Genomic DNA, 23,084 nt, shown 5'->3' with positions numbered 1-23,084 from the left:
TATATACATACAAACAGTATATTGTATATAGATACATACAGTATATATAAAGAGTACTGTATCTCTCTATATAAAAGCATACATTTTTTTCATTGGAAACACAGAGAAAATGATAGTTTATAACTAGATAAACTGCTAGTCTCCAAAGGAGAAGTATGACTAATACGTGAGTTTCTGTTTTTTGAAAGTTTTAATATAATTTTGCTCATTGAGTTTTAAAATTTTATGATACTAACTTGACAACATTTACAGTCATCTTTTGAAGTGAGTCGAAGGTACTGCAAATTTTTCAAAATTAATTCAATAATTTAAAATATGTGATTGTCCACTCATTATGATCCAGACCTGGTAGATATCAGGAATATAATGGAGGACAAACAGGCACTCTTGCCTTTAGGGCCCTTATATACTATGCCATTTTTTATTTACTTTTATTGTGATAATTGTTCTGAAGAAGAGGTGTGGGATGCTAGAGAGAATTAATTGAACTTAACATTAAAAATCCTCAGTACAAGTATGTCACTTAAATGAACATGAGAGAAGCTGACAACATTTTTTTGTCAGATCTGAGATGTCTTAGGTAGAAATAGCACCAATTTGACACTTACTATATTCTATTCCCTTGATTAAAAAAATCCAGACATGTAGATGGACAGAACATTGCTTATTATTTGAGTGACGGGAAACCATAAGTACCACAAATTCTCCAGTAGTAGGAGGTTGAGACAACATAATCTACTTCTACAACATAATCTACCAATCAAGGTGTCATTCAAATGTGAAGAGATAATGATTTACTTGAGTATGAATCTCAAGATGTCACATTTTAAGGCTAAAGCAAAAAGTCATTTTCATGGTTATAGTTTATCTGGTGTAAATCTTTCACATTTGTTTCAAGCTATTAGTACCCTATGTGTGTGTGAGTGTGTACTTTTTGGGAGCTTGTAGTTGTATGAGATGGCATTTGATATTGGTCTTGAGTTTTGTCGATTGTGTAAATCAGTTTGCTATCACAGGGTAAGGAACAGCAGTATTTTCTCTTATATATCTCATATATAAGACCGTGTGATTATAGTCACATTCAAAGCAAACGAAGAAAGTAGCAAAAAAGTAAAAGTTGTGAAGTTCCTGGTGCATGGGAAAATATGAATTAGGGATAATTTCTGTAATTGGTACAAGCCCAAGTCATATCTTCTAGTGTAACTTTTCATTTTCATTTACGTAAGGATCATATGTTATTCATGATAACATGTGAACTGAAAAGAAAAGAGAAAATGAAGTGAAGTGGATTGCATTAAAACTCCTGGGAAAATTCAAATACAATATATTATATATCTTCACTATTTGACAAGAGACTTTATGCCTTTTGATTTAGCACGAAATCCTTATCGTTAATAAATTCTCTTTCAATCAAAATTCTTGCTTTTCCTATTATCACTATTCTATGGGTGAAGAATATGCCATGGTATGATCAACAGTTATCTTTGGTGTCTGTCATGCCAGTGGTGAGTTGGAAGAAAGGAGGCCATTTTTGATACCATTGATTTCATGGTTTCCTCGGAGCAACAGGAAGGCAGCCAGAGATGTATAATGGTGAATACTACACAAGATAAAGATTCATATACCCACCCAATATGTAGAGGTGACATAGAACAAAGAGAATAGTAAGTAGTAGAGGAATCAGTCTTCCCTCAGTATGTCCCACTGGAAGTCATTTTGTTGACCCCATGATTACCTATATATGCTTTTGGTCAATGTGGCCAATGTAATGTAATGTAGACAATAAAATGAAGAGACTGCCTGTTTTCCAAACTATATTTCTATCAACTTTCAGGCAAGAATAATATTTAAAATACCAATCAGAAAGACATGGATAACAATCAGTCAAAATAAATGCTAATGAATGGTCTGTTATGCTTTTCATGAGGTAATACAATGAGAGGCTTACATATTTAGGATTATTCCACAGAAAAGCAAATTGAGAAATTGTAATTGAAATTTAAGGGTAAGTGAATTTATTGGAAATTTGCTGAAAATGGTCAAGAACCAATCTCAAATAAATGTCCATTTATGTGTCTTTCCCAAACCAGTCTTCCCTAAGGGCATCGTCATTTTAGCTCTCTTGTTGACACTTACTATTGGAATCTAGCAGTAAGAGATCTTGCTGAATTAATTTGATGTTTATATTTAATCCCTTTCCATATTATCATTCCAAATTTTTCTGTGAAGATTTTAAACTAAATACCATCCTAATAATGCTGTCTTCTATCTTTAACTGGTGTACCAGAAATGACCTGCATATCATCTTGAATATTATTTAAACTTTTGAACAGTTAAGATTTTTAATGCTGACTTTTCTATGAATTAAACCTGAGAAACCGTTTTTTCTACATTTTCTCTAGGAAGAAGGTATAGAAGATCAATTTTCTTCTATTAAAATGAAGACTTTATATACATTTATACATTAATTTTCCAACAGCACAAGGAGCATGATTTCTATTTGCTTTAAGTTTACATAGTTCTGCCTTTTACCTTCCCCTGCATGCTCAGAATAAAATTACATTAAGATTAAAGGCATACTTTAATAAACTAATTCTGAGTAATATCCCAAGATTTTAGTGAGGTATTGGCAGTTCCAAAGCCTCTTGTATGGTCAGTGACTTTAAATTTCTCTGCAGGCCTCCTAGGCCTGCTCATTTCAGGAGGACAGCTGCAGGGTTCCTCCTTTTTATAAGGTACATTTGAGAAGTTCTGAGGGCTTTACAGTGAGATTTCAATGGAATGATTATGAATGGGGCATCAGCTCTTAGAATTGGAGCTGGGTAACTTTTCACTCTGGTTTCCTGAAAGTTTTATAAAACTGTTTGGAGTCTGCAAAATTACTTAACCCTGGGAATATAGAATTAAGCAAGGGAGTGATGATATTTTTTTGCTCAGGTTGCACACAGATGATGCCATTTAAGTGCATAAATTATAAAACTTTCTATTGTAATGTGCAGTGAAGATCTTAAAGATGATGTAGAGTATTTGAAAATAAATTCTGGAAAAAGTTTGCTAATTCACAAATAAATTCCAGTGATACATCAGTATTATTTTCTACTTCCACAATCACTTTTAATGTTTCTGAAATTCAAATATAAAAAACATTAAAGGGTCAGGATCGAACTTAAATTTTAAGAAAACAGAAGCCCTTTATATTTTAGTTTGGGTAAGGTTTAAGATATGGTTGAAAACAAGTATAAAATTTTATATAGCTTTTTTTGGTTTGAATATTTGGCATCTCAACATATGTGTTTTTGGTATGTCATTTGTTTCTTGTTGTGTCTGCTCTGAAGAACCAGCTATTTCAGTTCATTTCTTCTCATTATTAGGCTCAGATGATACATCAATAAGACTTGTTTTTCTTCCTCAGATTTAAGTTGCTGTTTAGTTGGTTCTTAGAACTGAGAGACAGTAGGGCAAAGTTGGGTGCTTTCTAGACAATCTGTCCTCACATTCTCTCAAGGGTTTGATCAGAATCATTTTGCTTTGGGACTAACTGGAGTTGAGAAATATTCTACTTTGCCCATGTGCTGCACTTTAACACACCCATCTTCAGTAGCTTAATATAGAAATGATCATTGAAAAAAAATTCTTAATTTATTTACTGATTTGGCTTTCACATCTCCTCACTTATTTAAGTTACTGGAGAAAAAAGGAATTAAGATCTATAATGCCTTTGACATTATTACCTTTAAAGTCCTAACTACAATTAGTTGCATGATTACAAATTTGGGAAATTTTTCTTTCAATTTTTTTATGATTACATTTAAAAAACTTAAAAAATATGCTTTAGTGGCATATTTTAAAATAAAATTTGTTTGAGAACCATGATGATATGTTTATTTGCCATAATGAAGTGCAATTGAAAAATGAAGACATTCCAAGATTAATCATGTTGTGTGAATACTGTATTCTGATCATCATCGAAAATATTCTTCTATTCTAATTTGAGTAATTAGTAATTCATGTCGTTTTGCTTTGTTTATCAGTCTTTCTCCTGTTAAACCACTTATGGAAGGAGCTCATTGTCTGTTTGCTTATGTTATCATTTGCTATCCAGTTAAAAATTACTATTCACTTCTATTGCTTAGTCAATATAAGAATCTTGACTAAGATACAGACAAAGATTGAAAAATGATGAAGGAAAAAATAGTAATTGTACTAAGAATATATTCACAGGTGATTATTCTCCCCTTGGTTTAATTTTCCTTAGTACTATCCTGATGATGTTTTAACAAAAATCAAATTAAGATTCTATTATTCTATGTTTTAAATTTATTTTTTGAGGTAAAGTGTAGACGTATAATTTACCATTTTTGCCATTTTAAGTATATAGTTCAGGGGTGATAAATACATATATATTCTTCTTCCCCCCTCATTCTATATGTGAATCACTGTACATTTAATCACATACCACATTTTTTAAGTGTGGATGATTGTTTGTCATCTGAGTCTGCAAAAGGGCTTTTCTTTATGATTTCTATGATACTATCATGACTATTATTACTACCAATAATAATAATAATGATATCAAACACATATTTCACTTATGTGTCAGACATGAATCCAGGTACCTTACATGTATTATTTCATTTTTATCTAATTTACTTCAGTTTCTAACATATTTACTGAACCATGGTGTGTCTAGAAAAAAATACACATGTGTCTTACTTTGAATCTACATTTGAGAATATACTTCAGAAAGCCAGCCTAGGACAATGTTATGAGTGCTTTGTTTTCACTAAGGTTTGTTGTGATGAAAGCATACATAACAGTTTCTAACTTAAATGTACCATTATCTGTAAAGATCCTATTTTATATTCATGTAAGATGACAAGATAATTTAAAGTATTCAAGTTTTCCTTGTGCGTTTTCTCATATTTTGCTTTCTAGTATAATTGTGCACCATAAAACCTAAAGACAAGCATTATTAAATTGGGTTTTGTAGAAACATGCTCTGATGTGCTTGTTTATTCCTTAGTCTTACATATGCTAGCAAAAAATAATTAGGCAGGGTATATGTGGATTTGTGGCTATGGTCGCCAAAAATTAGAGTGGGAGTAAAAGAAGATGGAGAATCCTCTCCTCTACCCTTAATGGTAACTTACCCATGGTGAATGGAACCTTTACCATGTTACAACAGTGTACTTATGGGCTCACAGGACTGTCTTACTTTGGGAGGCCTCAAGGCATAGCGCTTTTGAAAATGATATAAATTTACCCCCTTCTCCTCAAAGATAGGATTAAAAGCATATTTAAATTCATTTCATTTTTCTTGCTACTTCATGACTCCTAACGTTGCATGTTGCTTGTAATTTGCTGAAGACCCTTCCACAACTCCACTCTTGCAGAATTCACCATTTATTTCAATAACTTAAAGGAGGAAATAAAGAGCAGATGCTGTAAGTGTACTTACTTGAAAAACACGAAAATCCCCAGGGAAATCACTAAGGTGAAAATTGACAAAGAATGACCCACGATAGCCAAATAGTACAGAACATATGCATTCTGGAACAACAAAAAGTAAAAACAAACAAACACAAAATGAATGAATGATTCATCAGAGAGAAAATCATTTATTTTTCTAAACATATTTAAATCAACAAATGTTTTCCTCCCTTTAAAAAACTGCTACAATTATAACAAATATTTCAGACAATGAAATTATTTTTATCTTTACTCATGGTATGAAAATAAATTGTCATTTTCAAAGAATAAAGTTCCTTGAGATGAAGTTCCTCATTCAAAAATATATTTCAGAAGTAGCTTTAAATTCATTAAAAATTATCATCCCTAAGCCCAGTAAGCAATCTTGGTACTTTTAAACTTCTGGAATCTTTTAGACAGTGGATACTTAATTCTATACCACAGACCTGGCAAAATAGCAATCAACTTTCCAAGCTCTCCTGACTTTCAGCATATACAGAGGGTGCGAAGAGTATGGTGGCGGGTTGCTGTGCCTTTGTTTAAAATGATATCATTAGTATTTAGTTGGTTAGAGCTGCAAACTTTCCCCTTGGCAGCCATTTGATAATTCTTTTTTTTTCATAATCATGGTTAATTTTATTTATTCTCCCATAATGTTATGTTGACTTGGAAGAATGTCCTTCTCATGAAATGTATAATGTCATAGCATCTTTTTTTTCCTAGTCATCACAATCTTTCCTTTCCTTATAATTTTATCACAGAGAAAACAGCGATTGATCTAGTCACCCATCTCTCTCTCTGTCTTCTCTGTCTCTCTGTTTCTCTTTGTCTGTTTCTATGTTTCTGGTCTCTCTCTCTCTCATTCACTCTATTTTGACACTAGCTTTTGCATTTTGTACTATTTAGCCAATTTCATCAACTGTAATTGAAGTAGACTTGAATCTATTGTAACTAGGGATTTTGTTTTCACTTGTTTTTCTTGGTGGAGCATAATTTGTACATTATTTTGTAGTTGTACCTTAATCTCTTGACTTTTGGTCTTAAGTTCCTTCCACAGTTTGTTGGGTCTTGGTATGAATGCAAATGTAGTGTAGATAGAATGAATAACGTCTATGAAGTTCTTTGATTTCCTGGAATAAATGTGGGATTTGTATAGCCTTGAATATTTTGACTTTTGTCAATTTCCTTAGGAAGAGTCTGGGATTGAAGCACTAATTCAGCTAAAATGCACCCAAACTGTTCAGAGCCCTTTCTTGGTTATGGGCATTATTGCTGTCCTGAAATGAACATTCCTTTTCTAGGCCTTAGAATTTCAAAATGGACTAATTAGCTTCTCCTAAGTTGTGCCTGTTGCATCATTTGACCAGGCATTCCATATTTTGGGGGCATTTTCATTGTTGATACCACTCTCTTAATAGCACATTTTACTCTTACAGGAAATGTTAATAAAGTTAGAATAGTAGGTTTATAATTGGAGCTGATAAAATCTTCAGATAGCTTTCTTGGGAGGGATTTAGGAATCTTATACACACACACACACACACACACACACACACACACACAAACATTCACCTCCTATCTTTTCTCCCAGGAATTCATTTTCTAGCTATTTTTCTAACTTCACTTGTAGACAATATCAGGAGAAAAGTTCTTCCTTCTAAATAGTTTACTACGTAGAACACTCTTGCCCCTTAATTAATTTGGATATATATCTGCACCCCCTCTTCTGTCAGTCTTTTAAGAAATCTTTGCATACTTTATTTCTAAGAAAAATTTATATAACTTAATTCATATTCTTTTCAGTTGTTTCCAGAATACTCCTTTTAAAAACATTTGTTCTTCTGAAATAGAGTTGTCTAAATACGTAAGTTTAAATCAACAACTCATAATTTAGTTGCCATCCTTGTGTCATTCTCAAGGTTGAGTTTTTTTTTTTTAATGAATTCTAGGTTGGTTCCTTCAAATTTTAATGTGACGATATTTATATAGAAGATTTGTGGAAAGCATTTTAAACATTGTACTAGATTCCTAGAGAGGAGCATTTCTTCTTTAAATTATTTCCTTCTCAGATGTGGCCAGTGTACGTGAGAAGTCCAAAGACAACACTAAGAATTATTTGGACTTGCACCACTTACAACAATTCGGTTAATGTGAGTATAATTTTTTTCTGTAACATCATAATCAACACTCATTCAGAAAATTCACTACTCCATGACATAGCTTATTAATCAGACTTTATTAACAGCTCTCCATTAGGGTGTAGACATGCATCTGATTCTCAGGGTGACTAAACCATTTGTAAAGAGATAACTGACTGTGGTGCCTTAGCCTGTGCTTGTGATGAGTTGTCCCTCCTATTCAATTGGTTTCTAAGCTATATGTTCATCTTGTTTGTTTTTGTTGTTATTTGTTTTGTTTTTAATAAAAGAAAACTTTTCTACACCCTGAAAGCATCTCAACAACAAACAAAAGCACTAGTGTGCTTTTAGCTTTCAACTGAATAATTATTTAGTATACAGGCCTATCTTTGACGGAAATAATAGGTTTATGTTAGAGTCAGCAGGGTTGCTTAGAGATGCCCTGCACAGCTAAACATTGACCAACTGTAACTTCTAGTTCTGTGCGGTGAGGAGGCTGGTTGTAGACTTAGTGAACTTTTCAGATTTTTGATGCATCTGAGGAAGGAAGAGCATCTGTTCCCCCACCATTTGCTTAGATGAATGTTTCTAAGCAGAGATAATATTCAAAATATTTAACAGACAGTAAAATGCAAGTACTAACAAATAAGAATGAACTTCCACTGAAAATAATCTAAGCAGCCATACCTGTATTAGCGGACTGAGGAGATGCCCCACTTTAGGAGTTCTTTCTGTGCCTTATTGTAAAACTAAGGTCATGGCCAACACGGGGGAAGCATGCTATCTTGTGACTTGTGGAAAAATCTGTAGTTTCGAAACTCTTCCAGGAAAAGTGAGATGTTAGAGAGTCCCTTGAAATGTTGCCTAATTTCTGGCATCATTGGGAATCCGTTCATCTGCTCTATGGACACTTATCCCCCTGCCATAAATGGACTGATTCTGTATGCTCGTGGAACTTCAATTGACTCTTGACTCTGAGTGCCAACCAAGAAGTGAAATGTCATTTTCTCTAATGCTGCTCTAGAGATTCCTAGAACTTACCAGTTATCGTATGATTTCTTTCCACAAAATCTGTTGGCTTCTTGGTAGCAGATATTTTACAGTTATATGTCCATTTCCTTGTACAAATAACGACATTCTCACTCAATACTGAAATGTGAAAAAGAACCTACCTTCAGTTTCTCAGGAGTGAAAGCATTGCACATAGTATAGTTGGACCAGGTTCGATTGTTTTCAGGATGTTTAAACCAAACGCCGTTTTCATCACAGTATTTTGTAACCTTTTCTGTTAATGAAACATAACAATTATTACACTAATATCTCAAATTCCCAAGAAGGAAAAATAATAAATTAAAGCTTAAAAGCCATTCCAACATATTAATCACTTTATAGAACTTGAATGTGAATATGTCAATAGAGACTATAACAAATCATGTATTATACAAAGTGTATTAATATGCATTGTCTCATTTTAACTGTAGCAAAGCCATGTGAAGTAGGCATTGTCAACTTCGTTTTACAAATTCAAAGCAGACAGTGAGAGGAGTCATGGGCTTGAAAAGCCACTGAGATTGAACCAGGATTTAGACCCAAAGACATGGATATGGGTCAGACTCCAAAGTGCTACCTATACTCTACCTTGTAATTTTTTAACAGACATGAAACTTTTGATTGTAGATGGAAACTATTGGAGAAGAACAAGAACATACCTTTCTTTATTTACTTGCAATGTTTTTTCATTAGATTAACTGTATGAAACAGTAATTTTTGGATCAAATGGTCAAATCTTCCCAGTCCCATATGGTTAAATCCAATAGAACAAAGAAGTCCAAAACTAAGGGATATATCAAGAGGTCATTTTTCTGCCTCTCAAGATATTTCATTTGAATCATCTCTCTTCATCCCACAGAAAATATATAGGGATCCAGGCTTTACCCTTTACTGTTTACTTTTTAAAGTATCTCATAGATGCTAGTTAATGAAATTCCTAACTCAGCTGGACTGACATATTAAAGATCTCCACCTTCGCTATGGGGGGGGCAGGCACCGCTCAGCACTTTGCATAATTATCTTCTTTAACGTTAATAATGAGTCTTTGAAGTGAATATTGTTCTTCCCATTTTATATATAAGTAAATTTCCCTTCCATAACTAGCATCTAGTAAGGTCAGGCATCAAATCTGAGTCTACTTCATTCCAATCTATTGCAGAGCTATTAAGCACTAATTAAGCCTCTTATTTCTGTGGCAATGTGCCAACTTATCAGAGGAAGCAAAACAGGCAAGCCCTAATTGTTAAGATGCAGATGTAGGTGAGAAAATAAGACGATGTAAATGGCACCTGGAAATTGGATTTGGCATAGAAATAAAAGATAACACTGGTTTGGCCCCCCACTTTTTTTTTTTTTTCTTTAGCAAAGAGGGGGAAAGCCTGGCATCCTACTGTCCCTCCAACCAGCAGGTCAATGATTCTGGGGTTGCTCACTGAGGTTAAGAGTTCTGCTTACACTAAAATATTTCAGAAGAAAAGGACAAGAAGATTTTGTTTGGACCCTGAGAAAGAACCTTCCAAGTGCTTGCTTTGTGGTGTCTGCTGGTTCCCATCAGGCTTATTATTTTTTCAATTATTTTTGTGTGATATATTCAGTGCTGGTTACAATATGATAAAGCCTTGGTGCTTTTTAAATTTTAATTTTTTAGCCAGTGTATATGTATCAGTACAAAGTAAAGTTCCAAATTTGATAGAAATAATAAGTTCTCATGGGGATGACTCATAATATCTTTACTGAAATTCATACTAAAATATTAGGCCATGATAGCAACTTTCATAATTTTTTAAAATAATATTTGATAACTTACCATATACCAGACCCTACATCAAGTGCTCTATCTCAGAAATAAATAAGAAAACTTCTTTGTTCTGTATGTTGCTTAAATTATTAACTGAGTATGTATCTGAGATTCTGGGTTAAGTGCATGAGGCTGGGAAATCACAACAATATTTATTGGGAGTAAAGAGTGGTCAGAATGGTGAGATACTATTTATCAAGACATTATTATTAGCACGATAAGCACACTGTAAAACTAGTATATTGTTAGCAAACAACTAAAGTGGCACTTAACTAAAATTAGAATTAAGCTGGATTGTCTAAAAAAAAACCTCGCTTTTGTATTATAATACTGGTCAACAATATTTTAATTTGGTACTGGGACTCTAGAAGGTGAAATCTCATAAATGATCAAGGTTGTCTATATTCCATTCCAGTGACCTAAAGAATTTTAGATAATGTTGTTGGCTCAAGATAATATTTAAATTCTAACCTCTGAATTGGCCAAGCAACTGAAAGAAAAAATCAGGTTGAATTAAATAACACAGAAATAATGAGCAAGCAAACATTAAAATGAATGTACTTGCCAAACTTAATCTCAGTTATTCAGATATTCTCTAGTTCTTCAAAGCAACTATGTGATGTGTTTATTGTCTGAGAGATCAAATATCAAGCCTAGATTGGTATAATATGCAGGGAGATTTTGCAAGTGTATTTGGAATCTTCACAAAATTTTAATCTTTGATAATTTCTCAGGGAAAATATTTTTGACGCATTTTCCTATGTTAACAAAGGCAAAGCATTGCTGTACCTAAAGATAATGCTTTTATAGATGGTTATTTTCTTTTTTAGCACAGGATGTGGAAGTCAGAATCGTATGGTAATATTTGAAGAACATTGCTATTGTTTTAAAGGCTAAGGAAAAAACATACTGAAAAAAAGAGAACTTTATTTGGCTGAAAAATCACTGAGATCTGATAATATTTAAAACAATTTTCTATTAGTAGGTTTGGTTACTCAATCTGCTAAGAGCTAGTACAAAATCCTTTTCCTTGGCAGTTTTAGGTGTAATTCATCATTTTTTATTGTATGACTGAAACAGGTATTATTTTACTAAATGCAGGATTTAAACTGCAGGTTATAGAGTTATTTGTATGTTTAATTTTATTTAAAATGTATGAAAAAATATTTTTTCAAGCAAAAGAGGTTTTCAAGCAACCTATTAGAATCATTACTGCTTCATGTAAATCCGTTACAAAGTTAAATAAGAAAACTTAAAACTGTAAATTTACTGAGATAGCCACTAGACAAACCCTATTTAAAGCATCTCTATTGGACATTAACAACGTGTGAAAAAGGATTAGCATTGATCAGCACAAAAAATTGATGTTGAAAATTTGTCGATTATTTTGCTAATGTTATTTGTCAATGACCAACCCTTCCAAGTTTATTTGCGATTTTTAAAAGTGGCCACATTTAATATTTATCAGATTGCCGAAAGCAGTTTTTTTTTTTTTTCAAATAAAATGAATATAATTTGGTTTCAATTAAGTTATGTAGCCAGATATGGGAAAATATATTGCATGCAGAGAGATGCTACTCTTAAAGAAGGTCATTCCACTCATGAACAAGGCTATAGGAAACGGTATTTTTTGTTTTGTTTTAACTTAAGTGTGGATCAAGTCATTTCTTGGTTTTAACTGTTACAACTATCAAGAATTTGTCCTCCTTCACCTGATGAGTCTTTCAATATTTGAAGAAAGGATTATGTTTACTCTGGGTCTTCCCTTTACAAACCAAACATCCCCCATTACTCACTCCCTACAGCTTGTCTGCTCACAGCCTGGAGACTCTCCACATGTGCTTTGATGATTGATATTTCTCTCTAAAATACTCTATGTGTGGACTGACCTGTGAAAAGTACGATGTGCTTCTCTCATTCCAGATTCACATGGGGGAACTGCTTGCAGATTCTGAGGTCCTGTCCCTAGAGATTCAAATTCTATTGATCTGGACAGGGTCAGGCATCTGCATTTTTTAAAAGCTCACCATTTTTTTTTTTTTTCATTTTGTGAAAGGGCATCTGGGTTGAGATTCACTGTCCCAAACCATAGTTGGACCATCTTGGCTCTGTGCCATTAAAGTTGTTTGTTTGGCTTCAAGTGTGGGGCTGTAAATGCTTCCTTGTTAAATTTTGCTTTTTACATTCCAGCATATTCCTTCAGAATGTCAGCCTCTTTTGAATTTCAATACAGTTCTTTCACTATCTGTCTTTTACCAAGGACTTTTTCCAAAGTGAAACCTCTGGCATTTCATTAATGTGTTGTGTGTGTGTGTGTGTGTGTGTGTGTGTGTGTGTGTGTGTTTATAATTTAAGTTTGGAATATATGTATATATTTCAGACACACTTTTAAAGTGAATTTGTCCTGCAGCTGAGAGGTTTCTGTATAAGAACCAGGCTGAAAAGATGGATCGATGCCTGGAAATCTCTGATTTGTTGATCAAAATTTTGCCTTGTAGTCAATATTTATATCCACTTTGGCAAGAGCTGCATTGTTACTTCGGAACTGGCCTAGTGTCCTCAACTGCACAACAGCTCTTTGTGCCAATCAAGTTACTTCTAATGTAGTTGTGAAATAAAGATTAATGAAGCATCATTCACTGGGAAGAGTCAATAAGGTCCTGAAGGAGTATCATCAAATAGCATTTAGTTAGAGATTCCAGGAATGTAGCCGATTTAGGGCACAGCACAAAGCCTTTCTTTCTTCACATCCCAACTTTTCCATCACAATGGGAATTCCCAGAAGTGGCTAGCCTGCACTGGTTTTAAAAGAGGTTCTCTGCAATCCCACTTCCATTATCTCTGCCTTACTGAGGTGAAATTTTGTTTTCAGGGACAAATTAGATATCTTTTACTCTTGAAGGAAGCACAAAAGCATTTTCAAACACTGTTTCAGGGGTAGATTCATTTTTCTTCTTTAATTGGGATTCTAAAGCCACTTAACCCCTGTAGGCTCAGGCTCACTTTACTCTCAGGAACAAATTTCACCCATTAACAACCTATATGTTGTGCCCATAGCTAATCCATTTAGTTTCAGCATCTGGATCTCCTTCATAATTAAGATTTCTACCCCCTTTTCAGTAAGACAATTGAAAAATGTTTAAAACTCACATTTAAATAAAACTATTCACAGAGTTTTAGAAAAGCTATGCTTATAAACCAGAATTTAATACCAACACATATAACTGACTAGCAATATGCCTTAAAAAAAGGTCAGCTTGTAATATTTATACACCTAAGCAGTATTTCAATTAAGGAAACGCTTCAGAAGCTGCTGAAATGTGGAGTATGATTAGGTAGGTACATTTTATATCTGATTTTCTTCTCAAAACCATGAAAACTCTAAAAGCTTCATAGCAAGAGCATAAAATGAAAATAAACACTCTACCTGATGGATCAAAATCCGGAAAATAATCTGGGCAGAACTGATAGGACAGTACTCCAGCTGGTGTGTCATCCCAGCACAGCCATCCATCCCAGGTGCGATTGCAATATGGACCTGGCCATTTAGAAGGAAATTAATATTGAAGCCTTGTGGATTTAACTAAATGAGAAGATTGATCTCAAGACAATATTACATGTAGTTGGGCTCACTACATCAGTCATAACCACCTACTTTTCAAACGAACCAAAGTCATTTATTTTGGAAATACAGTTTCAAATAGCCTTAGCATATCTGTGACCAAATTATCTCATTGGATGATAAACAGGGCTCTATATCTACTTTGTAAAAGGTTCTAAAGTTGAGCTAATCAAAAAAGCAAATGCCCCAAAGACTGCAAGACCCTCTCTCTCTCAAAAACAAAACAAAACAAAACAAACAAACAAAAATCTACCCAAAACCATGAAGATTTACCTCTATAAAGGTATGTATTCAAAAGAATCAGATTCAGGCTTTCAAGAATGCTCTCAAAAATTATTTAAAAAATGAAAAGAGCTCTCAGAAAATCCCCGAAAATATCAGTACTGTGTTTTTATTGTCTCATTGGCTTCAATGAAATTGTTTCTCCTTCGGTCAGAGTTATATCTAATGCCTGTTCAGTTCTTGATAAACACTGAAATTACTGCACACAGAAGAATAACATGTATCTGCCTTTCAGTTGACTTGATGTTTTTGTTTAAAGGAAAATGCTAAAAATAAGAACTACAAACTAAAACTTGAACTATTTGAAAGCAAAGAATGTGCTGTAACAGAGTATATTTAACCATTTTTTTCCTACCAAGTTGGCTTGTCTTAAAATATACCTGGTAGTAGACCAGACACAGTGTCTCACACCTGTAATCCTAGCACTTTGGGAGGCTCTCTTGAGCCCAGGAGTTGGAGACCAGCATGGACAACATGCTCTATAAAAAAATACATGCTCTACAAAAAAATACAAAAATTTGCCAGGCATGGTGGTATGCACCTGTAGTCCCAACTGCTCAGGAGGCTAAAGTGGGAGGATCGTTCTGGGTGAGAGAGGGAGACCCTGTCTCAAATATATATATGATCGTAAAAGATCTTATTAAATCTTTTCAAATGCCTCAGGGGACAAATAGGAAAATTTAAAGGGATGTTGCAATGAGCTTGCCCATCACATCTCCCCTTTTGCTCTCTATGGGTCCTCTACAGCTAATAGAATATGTTTAGACTGGAAAATATCTGGGCAGTCACATACAGCCATTCTGGAGAAGCTGGTAGATAAGCAATGTCTGGCTAGGAGGTATCATTTTGTAATTCTCCTGGAAAGTGGGGCCAGAAAGTGTGGAAGAATAGTATGGGTTGCCAACCAATTGACAGTTAAAGGGAAGTTACTACCTAATTAATCCAAGCAAGATAGGGTTTGATAGCATCCACCTCAGTCAAATTCTCTGCCCATTATTTTCCAATTCCCTTTCCTGTCATTTTCTACATCCCCTTCCTCACTCGGTCCTGTGTTGTTCCTGCTCGCCAGGTGTGAATACTGAATTATTGCAGTCATTTTATCATGAGGGCAGATGTTAGTCAAACTGCAGTCGGATGAACTTGAGCAAAGAAATTAGGCATATGCACTGCATGAAATACACAAACATACCATAGTGTGAAAACTGCTGGCATATTAAATTAAAATTATTCAACACATATTTAACCACAAAAGAAAATGTCTTTAATGGTGTTTCAAACATAAGTTCATATACATCCTTCTCTTTACCTTCTCCTTGGTATGGGGGTAACTGCTGCATCCGGTCATAGCATTTGTACTGTGCATCCATCATCTTCTTTCGTCCTACGACGTAAAGAAATGGCTCGGGCTCTATTGTTGGATAGGTTTGATTTGAAAAGGCAGGAAGAATTGGGATTGGGTGCTGTATTAAAAAGAAAAATCAGTTACTTATAGACAGGAGGAATGGGTGAGCACACACAAATGAGACAACGAAAAAATTTGAAAACATTTGTTTTTGCTCTCTAAGCAATATTTATTCATGGTCTCTATGTACAATTCTTTTCGTATACATAACTAAAATGTTTTACATTTCATCTACAAATTCTACCTGAACATTTTATATTTGCATTTGCTATTGAAAATGGATAACACCTACACACACTCATACACCTCTTTATCAGTTAGGATTGTTTTAACTGTATTATGATTCTAAAATTTAGAAGTAAACAAAACAAATAATCTAATTTCCAAAAAATAAAATATTAAATCAACTTTGCCTTACTCTAAAGAATCATGAATCATGTTATTAAAAAATAGACACAGTTCAATAAATATGCTTTTTTATTTGATTCTTTCAGTTAAATTTTATTGGTGCTGTGTACACTGCTAGAAATTTATCCCGTCTATTCCATAGAACAAACAAAATATGTTTTATGCTCCTCATAATTGACCATAATCTCCTTAAATTGGTTTCAACAGCAGATGACCTGTACAGGGCAATTTATTTTCACTAATGAAAAATCGATGTATTTCTTAGATATTTATCTCAGCACATTTGCATTTTGGTACAGATTGACAATAGTTTTTTTTCAGTTTCAGTAAATCATCACCATCACAAGTCTCTCTTTTTCAAAGGTAATGTGGGTGTTTGAAAAGATCACTCTGTCACATTGCTCTCTAACTTGTGTTTATACAGATTTCAATTTCTTTTGTGGCTATGACCAATGTTTTTAGTGGTGTTGGAATCTGCAACTTTTTAATATCTATGTTCTACATAGTGATTTTTTCTTTTCTTTTCTTTTCTTTTTTTTTTTTTTTGAGAAACCTAAAACATCAGCCTGCACTGACTTTCCTTTTTCTGAATTTAGGAATGCTGTTTAATTTCTATCATACTTACTGAAACTTCAGTTCTAAGATTGAAGTTTCTCCAGTTGTATTGATGGCAGAAGTGGTGTTATGTACTCTTCTATATGTGCTAGTTTCTAAACAAAACTCATCCCTATTAAGTTGACACGTATATTCCTGGCTCTTCATGGTGAATCCTCACTGTTTTCCATGCGTGTCATTGTGTATGTCCTACACGAGAGCACATCACTAACTGCTAAGTTGTCCAGCACACAATCCAATCAAAATTCAGAGTTTGGAGAGAGTAGGGAGCACAAACATTCAGGATGGCCACAGATACAAGGTAGAATTTGAATTGAACCTTGAGTGTGTGTAGTTTCTGCATAGGCACAAGGTGGGCTGAGAAGCTTTTTGGGATGGAGGGATCTTTCCCACAAAAGTCAGGAGGTTGGAAATGACATGCATGAACCACTGTGAGAAAATCATCTTGCCTGAAGGGGAACATATTTGAGGGTAAGAAGGTCAGGACTTTGCTTTCAAGACTCTGCATTATCTGAATCTTCAGATAACAAAAAAAGTTAAGACTTGTTTTGTCACTTTGAGCAGATTAGCAACCTCTCACTAGATCTGTTTCCTCAACCTAGGAAATGTAAAATAAGAAGAGTAGAAAGAATAATATTTATCATCTATGATGTTGTGAGGATGAACAAGAAAATAAACACAAAGTGTCAGGGACACGAAAGGTTCAAAACATTTTAGCTAATATTGTTAAAACATGGTATATAACATAATATAATATGATAAAGATGTTTTATAGATTTTTGATCAGTGAAGGTTGTGAAAGGAGAACTTTTAGTAAAATTCATGCAGCAGCCATCAGATGTCCACAGGTTAAAGGTGTGGGGTGGGGTGGGGGCAGCAGGAAGTTGAAGGCCTGGCTGGAACAAGAAAGTACCACTCTTAGCACTTTCTCAATAATAAAAACATGAAGGCATATTTGAATACAAGGAATGGGAAACAGTAATAGTCAAATGGCCCAGATATTTAGCCTAGATATTTGGGGAAAAATATAGTTGCCAAGAAAGGGGAGATGCTGGGAAAGGAAAACATTTTTAGGGGGAACTTCTTCCCCTTGGTAAGTAAGTCCTATTTTGGGTTAGATTTGGAGATGGTCGCACGCCATCCCAGTGGAAATAGCTTGCAAAGAGAAGATGGTGAATACTTAACATTATTATAACATTACTGTGATAACTTCAAATGGACACCAATTGTGAATAAAGTTGACACTACTCTTTAAACATTTTATTTCTAATTTTAATGTCTCTTGAATTTATGTCACAAGAGAAAGTAATGAACCCACAAAAATGATTAAAACTGTGCAAATCCTTTACCAATGCAGCTGAACACAATTCCTTTTGATATATGGCACTTTCCCCACTGGCCTTCAGATCAGTCAGCAAATATTGATCAAACTTGATGAGCCCAACATTGTGCCAGATGCTGAGGATACAGTGCTGAATAAAATAAGTGTAGATCATGCTCTCATAGAGCTTACTGTATGGCAAGATGGACCAACACTATAAAATGTATTTCTGATACCTGAAGTTATGAACAATAAAGAATCATCAGTCATAAAATTCTTAGATACTCCTAATGGAATTGGAACATGATTTGTAAAATTTTTAAAAAAGGGTAATCTGAAGGGATTCTATGTTGAGGTTTCTTTTTTTAGTCTATTACTGAACATTTGTATGAATATGTATGTTTTAAAAATTAAATTACATATCAGGTAACCACAAAGCAAGGATGGATCATGATGCCTTCACAATAGAGGTATTAATTATTGGTTCAGCTTATACATGTAATTTAGATTCTTCTTTTGTGGCTCTAAAATCTTCAGTTAATATGAGAATGATCATTTGATATATTATTAATTTCTGGACCATTTTCTCACCATCTTCAAATTGAATTCAAAGATGGAATATTATGTCATATATAAATCGTATCTGTCACTTGTATTAGATATGCTAAACACTAAGAACTATTTTGTTTAAAGCTGGCTTTCTTCCCAAAAGTAACATTCTGAATTCTCTTTTTATATGGCTGACAACCAAGTAAGAGATTTTCCTGCTTTAGTTGGAAATTCATGGAAACCATAGGCAAATAGTATGTCCGAGGATATCAAGCAGAAAACCCTACACTGTATTTTCAATTACATTTTTATTTGCTTTAATGCAGTTTTAACATCAGTAACAGTGGAAATATGACAATCTGTATATGAGTAGTTATAATTCATGCTGATGAAAGTAGCTTCCATCTTATCATTCTTGCAATATTGAAACAAACTCCAGTGAACTTGTTAGAAGCTGGTTCAGTAGAGATTGTTTCAACACTGAAGGAATGAAAAATTAGAACCTCTGTTGTCAGATGAGCAGTAATAATCTGCATCAGTTCCTGGTCTGGTTCATATTTGAGCGCTGAAGATGGAATTTTCCCAGCAGTAGATGAATGTCTCAGTGGCCTTCTTCCTAAAATAACATACTCATTGGCACATTCTGTTTATGTATACAGTCATCCCTTGGTATACTCAGGGGATTGGTTGCAGGACCTCCTGTGGATACCAAAATCTGAGGATGCTTAGGTCCTTCATATAAAATGGTGTAGTATTTGCATATAACCTATGTACATCCTCCTGTATTATTTAAATCATCTCTAGATTATTTATACCTAGTACAATATAAATGTGATGTAAATAGTTGTTATGCTGTATTAGTTAGGAAATAATAAAAAGAAAAAGAGTCTGTACGTTTTCAATACAATTTTTTCCTGAATATTTTCTATCGGAGATTGGTTCAGTCTATGGATGTACAACCCATGGATACAGAGGGCTGACTGGATAGATAGATAGATAGATAGATAGATAGATAGATAGATAGATAGAAAGAAACATATAAATATATGTATATGTATGATTATATATATAATATATATACATATAAAATTCCAACCATGGAATTACTACTGCTTAAAATAACATATATACAAATTTCATAAAGTTTATTAAATGTTAAATTTTGCTGATAATTTTATACAAATAAGAATTGCTGGGAAGGTGGTATTATTTTCAGCAATACAGAGACAAAATAAAACCAGTAATGATTGGATGAAACTACCAAGCAATGTAAGAGACTTAAAATATCCTATTTATTGTAAGTGTTATGTCTATACTACTTATTTCAGGGGGTTAAATAAACATATGATTATATGATCACATCCAGATAGAAATGAGACATTAAGGGCATATTATTTTCCTGAAAAAAAAATCAGTTTTCAAAGTTTTGCATATAAACCATCTTACGTTATTTTTCAACAAACAAACAAACAAACCTCTTAATTGTTGTCCCATGTAACAGTTTAGCTGCCGTATATGTGATGTCACTCCTAAAGGTTCAAGTAAATGGCGCCACACATACGACCACCAAGCTGCCACCAACATCAGTAGTCAGCAGCCCAAGCATCATTGTTTTTTTCAGCCAACAAATACTTTGAGTGCCTCTCACATGTCAGGTACTCTTCTAGGTTCTGCAAATTCAGCAGTGAACAAAACTGGCAAGCCACCTGCTCTCATGGAGCTTACATTCTAGATTTTATCCACACTAATCATGGAGTCCACAAGAAAGCTATCTGATTTGAAATGGTCATATGCTTATGCAATTCCTACTGTGATGTAGGACAGTAGGTTGCTTTTGTGTTACAGTTTCTAGTAGTAGAGAGACAGTTACAGAGCTGTTCTTCATGGAACTTTGAGAAACGGTCCATCTCTGCAATAGTTCAAGCCCACTGAGTGTGTGGACCCAAGCTGCTGTGCTGAAGGGAGAGCTTCCTGTTGATTGCCACAGGCAAAACTGCTCTAAAAAGAATATAAACCTAGAATCTACAAACTGATGTAACCAATGGGATTTTCATGTCACCATCCTTAATGTTGATAATGTATATAATTATTTTTGGTTTTCAGTTACTTATACGTTTCAAAATAAGAAAGGACAAAGCACCCTGTTGTAAAAAGCATTAGTACTGGTTTTCCCGGGTAGGATCAGATGCCTGGCTGGTGTGCTGTGTAATTCTACTCACATTATATAAACAACAAAACTGCATATATCATAAATTCAAAGCAAATAGGTGAATATAGCCAAGTAAACACATAACAATAACACCTGCTCTGAAGAACCTAATTTTTTATGTCTTCATTATTGCCATTGGCATTGTTGTCATCAGCATCACCACTAGCATCTTTTTCTGAGAGTTCACTGTATACCAACCACTGTTCTAAGCTTACTATATACCTCACAGGAGGGAGAGGAATTGAGTGGGTGGTTATGGCTAATGGAAAGAGGTTAGTTGAAAGTGGTGACCCAAACTGATACTTTAAAAACTATATGAAAATCAAGTCGATAGAGTTTGAGAGTTAGTGTATTTTCACAACAATCTATTGTCTAAAAAGCAATATTTTGGATTAGTTAGGAACATTGCCATTAAATTTTTTTTTTCTCTGGGAAGTGTCAATGTGCACATAATAAATGTTTTGAAGAAAACGGACATATCAAATTTTGTTTTATGGACAAATCCTCCAAATCAAATATATAATCCAAATACAGAGAGAGAAGCAAATTTCTCTCTGTCACAGCAAAGAGAGCACAAACCCATTTAAATGCCCTGTTCAGTTATGCTTGCTGGTCAAGAGGTGCCCACAAGCCATAAAATGTTTCTGTCCATGGCTCATGCAAAGATGTGCATTTTTTCAATATTTAAATTATAGACTACATTAGCTAAAAGTTTTGAATAAAAATGACCTTCTTTACTTTTTTAACGCACTACAAATTTTCTAAAGTCTTTGTAATAAAAAAGGCAATTAGATAATCTTCAAACAATTTTGTTAGTATTTAGTTCTTTAGTTTTCTTCTGTCATGTTCAATATAATTATTTGATTTATGAAACATGATTATTCAAAATATTCACATATACTAGATCACTTAGGATTTCATTTGAGCTATGAAAAATAACAGTATCAATAATATATAGCAATATTTTTATATCCATAGAAGACCACATAAGGCCTGGGTATTTACAGACAAATTAAAATATTCTATTAGTTTCCACAGTAGTCTTGTTTAGTGTTTTTATTATATTTCCAATGACATAAAGAAACCTGCATTTCCAAATGCTAATTACTTTTAGAAAACTTTACTGTAATTTATCTAAAGAAATATTTAATAGGATAAAATGATAAGACAACCTGACAATAAAATAAGTTATACTCATTGTCCAGATAGGTGCAAAAGGGTTGCATTAATAGTCATTCCCCTAAACCATTTATTTGATGTACAATATTAAAAATAAAAGTTGCCTTATAAACTAAATTAACATTTATGAAATAGTAGTAATATTTTTTTCTTGAATAATATAAAGACAAACAGTTTAGACAGACTTGTAGGCCTATACTACACATCAATAAACAATGGAAATCCTGGAATCCTATGCAAGCTTTGTGTGGGTCAGTACGACAGTATGAGATATTGAGTGATCTTTGCAGCCAGCTGTAATTCATTAGCAAATGTTACTCTGATGTGATGGAAAGGATAAGAAGCAAGGTAGCTCCACACTGATTTATGTAAAATTTACTCATCTCCCTTTCATGTGCTATTGAAGCTGATGTGATGGTGGGTTAACAATGTTGACACAAATAATAGGCATTGATAGTATTTTCTGAGATGATTATATTTCCGATTACTTGCTAAATCTTTTAGGAATAAAACAAAATAGAATTACATAAACTGAACATAATTTAAAAGGTTGGAGAAAGAATTATAGAATAATAGTGGTATATAAAGACTTGAGGATTCTGTAGTCAGTTTTGATGAAAATACATTTGAAATCAAATTCCAGACTGAAAGAGTTCAGATGTTTTAAAAGGATTGAACAGCCCAGATGTTTTAAAAGGATTGAACAGCCCAGAAACTATCATTCAAGTCATAGTTTTGAACTATGATTCAAAACATAGTTTTTTCAACATGAAAACATTTTACCTGAGAATATTATTTACCATCTACGTTAATTTCTAAGATAATATGGAGATGTCTCAAATTAATGCTAAAGTTTTGTAAACAAAGCTCAAATTTCTGGGTAGACTATAAACACTAATTTAAATTAGAGACAGTTCAGAGGAGAGATTTGTTAACAAAATATTAAGCAAAATAATGGCTTTGAGGAACTTAGTTTTGGCTTCTGGAGACCAATGCCTACCCTTGCAAATACTAATTCAATCACACTCAAAACATTCCTCCT

At 33.7% G+C, this 23,084-nt stretch overlaps 1 protein-coding gene across 1 annotated transcript in view; it reads right to left on the bottom strand.

Moving 5' to 3' along the window:
* CALCR (calcitonin receptor) overlaps window positions 1–15,813 on the bottom strand; it is a 62,047-nt gene extending 46,234 nt beyond the window's left edge. Inside the window, exons 1-4 of the mRNA XM_017870296.1 lie at window positions 15,666–15,813; window positions 13,883–13,993; window positions 8,780–8,892; window positions 5,459–5,550 (exon numbers count right to left, since the gene is read on the bottom strand). Coding sequence (XP_017725785.1) covers window positions 5,459–5,550; window positions 8,780–8,892; window positions 13,883–13,993; window positions 15,666–15,729 — 380 coding nt within the window. The 5' untranslated portion in view covers window positions 15,730–15,813. The remainder of the gene's footprint in view (window positions 1–5,458; window positions 5,551–8,779; window positions 8,893–13,882; window positions 13,994–15,665) is intronic.
* Window positions 15,814–23,084: the final 7,271 nt, after the last annotated feature.

This window comes from Rhinopithecus bieti, unplaced genomic scaffold (genome assembly GCF_001698545.2).
Source record: "Rhinopithecus bieti isolate Rb0 unplaced genomic scaffold, ASM169854v2 scaffold_5191, whole genome shotgun sequence".
Taxonomy (NCBI): domain Eukaryota; kingdom Metazoa; phylum Chordata; class Mammalia; order Primates; family Cercopithecidae; genus Rhinopithecus; species Rhinopithecus bieti.
This window is presented reverse-complemented; position numbering and strand designations above follow the sequence as displayed.